Here is a 7,459-nt window from a genome sequence, read left to right on the forward strand (position 1 = left end):
CGGGGCCCTCTGGTGTCCCAAGCCAGCTCTTAACCATTGCGCCACTCGGCCAGCCCTTCCTTTAGTTTCATACTTAGAAAGTTCTAACCTCACTAGAAGATATAAATATATTCACCTACATTTTCTTCTAATACATTTATTCATTTGTTTTTAACATTTAAATCTTTAATAATCCTGGAATTTTAATTTTGGTGGAAAGTGTGAGGCATGGATCTGCCTTTATTTCTATTTTGCAAAAAATGAGACTTTTGTCCAAATATTTATTGGATAATCCATCTTTCTCTTGCCAATTTAAAACATCACCTTTGTTATGAACTAAATTCTTATATATATTAATATCTGTTTTTAGATTTTTCTGTTCTGTTAAATTTATCAGTTTATTAAGCTAGTAGTATACTTTTTAAAACTTTTTATTCTGAAATAGTTTCAGATTTACAGAGAAGTTGCAAAAATAGGGCAAAGAATTGTTGAATACTCTTCACTTAGAATCCCCAAATATTATTTTACCATGTTTGCTTTATCATTTTCTCTGTTTTCAAAGATTTTTATTAAAACATATAGCTAACTTACATTATATTAGGTGTACACCATAGTTGTTCAACATTTATATACCTAAAGTGATCACCATAAGTCCAGCAGCCATCTGACACTGTACCACACTATCACAATATTATTGACTATATTCTGCATGCTGTACATTATATCTCCGTGACTTATATGTTTTATATCTGGAAATTTGAACCTCTTATTCCCCTTCACTCTCCCCCCCCCAACTTTTAAACTTTTTCAATTATAGTTAAATTACAATATTATTTTGTATTAATTTCAGGTGTACAGCATACTGGTGACATTTATAAGAAGTGATCCCCTTGACTAGTCTAGTATCCACTTGGCACTATACATAGCTATTACCATATTATTGGCTATATTTCCTATGCTTTACTTTACATCGCCATGACTATTTTGTAACTACCAATTTTTACTTCTTAATCCCTTCCCCTTTATTACTTTTACAATTATTGTATCTATATAGGTTTTTAATATCTAATTAGGCAAGACTTTTTCTTCCTCCCATTATGTTTCTTTTTCAGTTTCTGGGCTGTTCTTGTAAGGGTCATGTTTCCAAATAAACATATGAATCACAATGCCAACTTTTTAAAAATCAAGTGGTATTTTGTACTCAATTTATAGATAACTTTGGGAGCTATTTTTCTTAGCAGGCTTAATATTCCCCAACAAAATTCTTCTTAAGACTCATTAATTAGGCTGCCAAATTATTTCGTAATACCATTCTTTGCTTCAGCAAGGCTTTAAGAAGTCACTAAGATATTAGTAGAAGACCAGGTATTTTGAATTCAGTGCCAGAAAAGGCCACTTCTGTCTCCTAAAGGGAACTTTCTACTTAATGAGCTTGGACCTTCCCATGACTGTTTTGTTCCTACAATGTAGAAAGTCACATTGCTCAGCTGAGGTCCTGCTCCATTTAGCATCTGAATCCTCCTCAGGGCACAGGGTTAGGCAATTCTAGCAGATGCTGAAACCAACAAGAAGAGAAGCTAGTCTCTCGTGAAAATTCATTTGAAGGACTTAAAATATCAGCTAAATTCCTTTGTTAGTTATTGTGAGTCATCAACAGTTGGAAAAATTTAATAATGCAGAAAAAGAAAAAAAGTGCCAGTTGTGGAAATAATAGGGCAGGAAAAACATTTCTGGATAGAACTACCTTCAGTCATTGATAGACGGGCAAAGCAAAAGGGCAAGTCTAAGATTCGAACTTTCACAATACATTTTTAACTATATTTACTTAAGATACTGTACATCCCTGAGGGGCAGGCAGGGCATTGAAGGAGGGAGAGGTCAGCACATCGGTAGGTTACTAGACAAGTTTTGTTCACCTCACTGTTCACTTCAGATCCACGGTGTATCATATTAAATTTGAAGGGAAAATGTCCTCTTGCCAAAAAAGCAAAGCAAAAACCCTTTTAGGGTATAAATTTAAGATTGCTTGTTTCCACTAGGAAGAACTGTGGGATGAATGGGATGTGTAGATTTTCTACTAAATAATAAAGTAAGTAATTAGTAGCTGCTGTAGGACTGCAGGATGGTAACACAGAAGCCAAGATACAGGCAGACAATGGCAGAGAAGCTTAATTACAATTATGCCAGATAGCAAGGAGATGAAGACCTGCAGAAGGCCCCAGCAGCTTTGTTTGTTTGTTTGTTTTTGTTTGATATTTTGAAATGGCAGGCAACAGCAGAGTTCATAGACGAACTATAGAATAAATGGATCCCTGAAGAACGGTTCTGAAAATGAATGTAAAATTTAACTCTTATCAGAAAAAATATGTTGGCTGAATTTGTGTTGAGGATATATGGATTTTATTTGATGAGTGATTTAAATGATGAATTGGATTTAAGTAATGGAAAAGTCTAAAGCTTTCATTTAAATGCCAGTCTGAGAAGTATCGGATTAAAGGACGGCTGAGATTTTCAAATAATCAGACCGCGCCCCCCAAGAATGAAAATGGGAAGCCAGCAGCAGAAAGAGCAACTATTGTCAACCCAGGAAAGCAGCGATGCTGGATCATTGCAATCTACACTCAGATAAAGAAAAGGCGTTCCCTTGGGAGCGCAATGGAATTAGAGATTTATTTTAAATCAAATCCATATTGTAACCCAGCGACAGAAAAGAGGCAGCTGGTTTTATCTGTGCTTTGTCAGTTCAGAAATAAGCTTTTATTTATGAAAGCAAAACTTGGAAAAGCTCAGGCTGCTGCTGCTTTTCCGCCTTTCTCTTTTAAAATCCTTCCAAAGGGCTGCCGTTAGCTGGACTGTGTTATCAATACAGCCCCGCCCATTGCACTTGTTTTTCCATATGTCCCATTTATTACTCTAACTTATCAGAGGGACATACTTTGAAAGCACCTTTGGATTTTTATAAGCTGCAGGAACAAAGTGAGCAGCATGGGTGTTAACTCGCTAATCAAAGCTCTTGCTTCAAATGATGTCATATTGTGTTTATAACAAATCTTTTGTTTGTATAGCAAATTGGTTCTGTTAGGGGAACTGTCTTGCTTTAAGAGGCCAATCTAAGAAATGCTCTTTGTACCTAACCTACACTGTTTAGACAGCTCCAGTAGCCAAGGAAACAATGAGTCAAGGCTGGAGAATGGGGCGGGGGTCTTTACACATCCTAGATGGAGAAAAATCTACAATACTGGATGAAGTGTACTTTGCGAGCCTTTACATCTCAGGGGGCAGTAGCCAGGATAGGAAACGCTTTGAGTTGTTGCCAGAAAAATGCATAGTGGAAACTAGAGCTGTCAGAGTGGAGATGACTTAGAGAGAACCTCAAACTAAGTCTGGAAATAACTTCCTGAGTTTATTTACCATAAAAAAAAAGACAAAAATGAAACCAGAATGTGACATGGTAGATTAATACACCTTGAAATCTGATGAAAATATTGTGAATTTAAGTATGTAAAAAGCTTAGGAAACATGAAGGGCTTGAATTAAACATTAGTTTTCAGACTTCCAGGAATTCAAATAAAACATTCAAATTTTAGATGTTTAATGTTTATGGAAGGCACAAATGCTACACAGGTAATATGAAACTAATGCACATCTTATATCCTTGACCTGTGACCTTTCCCTGCTATGATACTGAAGAGTACAAACAATACTGAACAAATGAAAACTAAACCTACGTTTTGTCTTTCAAATGTTATATGAGGAAAACAGTCTCAAGTCCTCATATAGAATACACCCCATTACGTATTTAGTAGTTAAATTTGAATCAAATAATGTTTTAAAAAATCTACTTGGCAAATAACTGTCAAAAACTTACCAGATTACCAAATTTTCATGCCAGCTTTCCCTACTACATTTATTTTCAACAGCTTTGCTTGCTGATTGGGCCAAGAACTAGAAAATGGTGTGCCTTCAACAAATTAACTTTTAAAAATCAAATTATATGGTTGAAACATGATTGGATGTTTAGGAGTAGAACATTATTTTATCACCAAAAAAATTCTCTAACCTTGTGCACTCTGGATTCATAGTTATATGAAAGTGAATGACATTGTGATACACATGTGTTCTTTTTAATGATGTTTTTGATAATGGCAAAGCCTTAAGAGTGTTGCAAATTATTATGATTGGCTTTAGTATGGTTTTGTTCACTTAATACATAAGGACAGTTGCACTTTTATTAAGCAACCCAGAAAGTGTTACCTTCTTATCAAATGTGTAGCTTCCTCCATGGAAGCATGGAGAAAGAAGGGTAAGCATGGAAATGAATCCTTACTTCTGTTACAGAATATCTTCCCCATTTAACTTTCAGGAGGAAATGCTTAAAGACAAGTTTGAAATGATTCAATTCTCAATCATCCACATAGTATTTTCAGAACATCATATTTTCAATGTTGCTACAAAGTTTATTTTTAAGTCAAATTTGGTGTCATAATTTCACGTAATTATTTTATTTTGTTCTGTGTATTTGCAGGAAACTCAAATAAGAAAACCAAAGCCCCCAATTCAAACTCAACAAATGAAACATCCTATGAAGCTGATGATGTAATTCAAGAAAAAACAATGGATACAACACAAATCAATATTGTGCATTATTAAAAATCCTGTGTTGTAAAATCAATGGAGAACTGGAACAATAAAACTAAAGAGTACATTTGAAATACAGTTCATAATAACATTTTTCAAAATTCACCACTCACAAAGCAAGACACAGCTGCATTTTTTATCATTCAATTAATTTATTAAATACCTACTAAGGTTCTGATAGCTTTTCTTTTATTTACTAATTAATATGACTGCACATTACACAAAATTATCCTAATACTTCAGGAGAAATTAAATAATTTTTTTGTATTCTTATTTATTATTTACTTTTCACTTACAGTTGACATTCAATATTATTTTATATTAGTTTCAGTTGTACAGCATAGTGGTTAGACATTTATATAATTTACAAAGTGATCCCCCAATTAGTCAAAAAATTTATAACAGACAAGCAAACCTATCTGAGTGAGGAACAATGAGGAACTTATGTCATATTACCAGCATTTCAAAATTTACTGGTATTTAGAGGCAGTTATTTTTATAAGAGATGGTACTGGATAGGTACGTTTCAGGGGAATGGTCTTATAAACCACAGGAGGCATGTTGCTAAGTCTTTTAGATACCAACCCATGCCTTTTTGAGAGGATTTGCTGGGCACACAGACAACCTATTGCCTTTATAACATTCAATAACAAAATGTATCACAATGTATAATCTGCATATCAAGGAAGAACCATAACAAAAATTTTTTAGTGATAAAGTTCCTAAGGAATTTCTATAATAAAAGTTATAAAACAAGTCAGTTCTCTTATCCCACCTAAGGCTATTGCAGTAATGTCATTCAGACATCTAGAAATAAAACTACAGTTTTTGCAAATTATAATAGTCTTAAAAGATTTTTTTTCTTAAGTCTGATTTCTAGCATAACAGCACAGATCTGATTTTATAATGGAATTCAATAGGAAATAAGGATGCATTTTAAGCTGGCTCTGCTGAACACAACTACTGTGTTGTGCAATGTTTCTATAAGTTGGAAGACTAGCCTTTCAACGTGTGATGAAAACAGCTTCTCTGGTTTGATAGGGGGAAAAAAAAGAATGCCTTATTGGTCTCAGGCACACAAAGCTCAGGGTTAGAAACTTTTGATCATTAGGTTGTCAAAATTTCTACCAAGAACAGAGGATACCTTCTAAACCAGCACTGTCCAGTAGAAGCTTCTGAGAAGATGGAAATGTGTCTATATATGCCCTGTCTGGCATGATAGCCACTAGCCACATGCGACTACTGGGCACTTGAAATGCAGCCAGTTCAACTGAAGAAATAAATGCATTTTACTTATTGAATTAATTTAAATAGCCACAGGTGGCTATACTGACATAGTTCTAGATCATTATTGCAATATCCTACTGCCAGTCTTAGATTTCACATTCAAAAAGAACACAATTTTGCCAATGATTTAAGATTAAAATTGCTTAGCGTGCATGTGGAATTTGAAAGTTAAAACATTACCATTAGAAAAAATGACTTTTTATATGGTCATAAAAGCAAAGAATTCTCATTTATTTTTGTGAAAGCACACAAAGCATTTGCGGTACGTTTTGATCTTTTATCTAGCTTGATGAAAAAAAATCTGAGAAAATCAGCTATCATGATACACAGACATTAATAATTGTATTACTAGTTAGATGTTACCTCAGGTGAAAGTTGGGGCTGAGAAAGTTTAGGTAAGGCACTGGCACAGTTCTACATTTGCTGCTCAAAGGCGAGGGCAGATGCCATACAAGACACTAGGAGCTGCCAATGCTCATGGTCCTGAGACTCCTCCTGCCCTGTGGGCCAGGTGTGGGGTCAGGCCTGGATGGGTGCATCGTGGCTGTGCTCTGGGGGAGGCACCCCAATTCCCTGGCACTCTGCACATTTTTAGAAGAGTTGGGAGAAGACCAATGAGGTCAGAAGACCCTGGATTCTACAAGTGGGATTACCATCATGCTGGCATAAGAAAGCTACTGTTCTTGGATGCCAACTGCCCAAGAAGATTGAAACCCACCACTAGTGTCAGCTGGACTCCTTGAGACACTCCGAGCCACCGCAGGTTACCTGCGGGAGAGCCATGGGCTCATCCAGTACCAACTGGCATGTGTCTGTAACTGAGGCTTCAGGGATTGAGACAAAATGTTAAAAGCAAGAAGCCTTATCAAATTACCACAGTCTGTACACTGAAAAGTATTTTTAAGTGATTTATTTGGACCTAACAAATGCTAACATAGTGACCAAACTGTCAGTCCAAAATAATCTAAAATAAAATTAGAAACAAAACACATTTCTGGTAATAATCAGATCTCAGAAAAGTGGGTCTAGAAGAAAGGGTACAAATAATAAGGCATAAGACATAAAGATTCAAATTATTTTCTATGTAGCCTTCTAATGACAGCAATTTCATCTTTTAAAACTTGTGGATTTGAGAAATGGATGAAACCATAGACACATACAGCTGTTTTACTCCTTGTTTGCTGATGTTTTGGGCTTAGAGGACCAAAGATGTAAATAGGTATGTATTAAGTGTGGACAACTGAAGAAACTCTGAGAGATTTTAGCCAACAGATAAAATGGAGAAAAGAAATAGGAAATTATGTGAGGAGTAGGTCCATCAGCCCAAAAGCAAGAGCTTCAGTGTTTAGATAATGTGGTTACAGATACAAATCTTAACATAAATTCTGCCTGCATCTAGTGAAAATGACATATATCGTGTGGTAACCATGTGAACCAAATATCATTTACCTACTTAAAGAAGTTGAATGTGTTTGACAGTTATGTTAAAAAATTCAACCTTTACCATCACAGAATGCTACCTGCTTATCTGTAGTAATTTCTAAAATGAACAATA

At 35.1% G+C, this 7,459-nt stretch overlaps 1 protein-coding gene across 1 annotated transcript in view; it reads left to right on the forward strand.

The window, feature by feature from the left end:
- The window catches only part of SHISAL2B (shisa like 2B), a 21,679-nt gene extending 16,744 nt beyond the window's left edge, over positions 1-4,935 (forward strand). Inside the window, exon 3 of the mRNA XM_019652457.1 lies at positions 4,505-4,935. Within this exon, the coding sequence (XP_019508002.1) occupies positions 4,505-4,629 (125 nt within the window). The 3' untranslated portion in view covers positions 4,630-4,935. The remainder of the gene's footprint in view (positions 1-4,504) is intronic.
- The last annotated feature ends 2,524 nt before the right edge of the window (positions 4,936-7,459 follow it).

Source organism: Hipposideros armiger, unplaced genomic scaffold (assembly GCF_001890085.2).
Source record: "Hipposideros armiger isolate ML-2016 unplaced genomic scaffold, ASM189008v1 scaffold_179, whole genome shotgun sequence".
Lineage (NCBI taxonomy): Eukaryota > Metazoa > Chordata > Mammalia > Chiroptera > Hipposideridae > Hipposideros > Hipposideros armiger.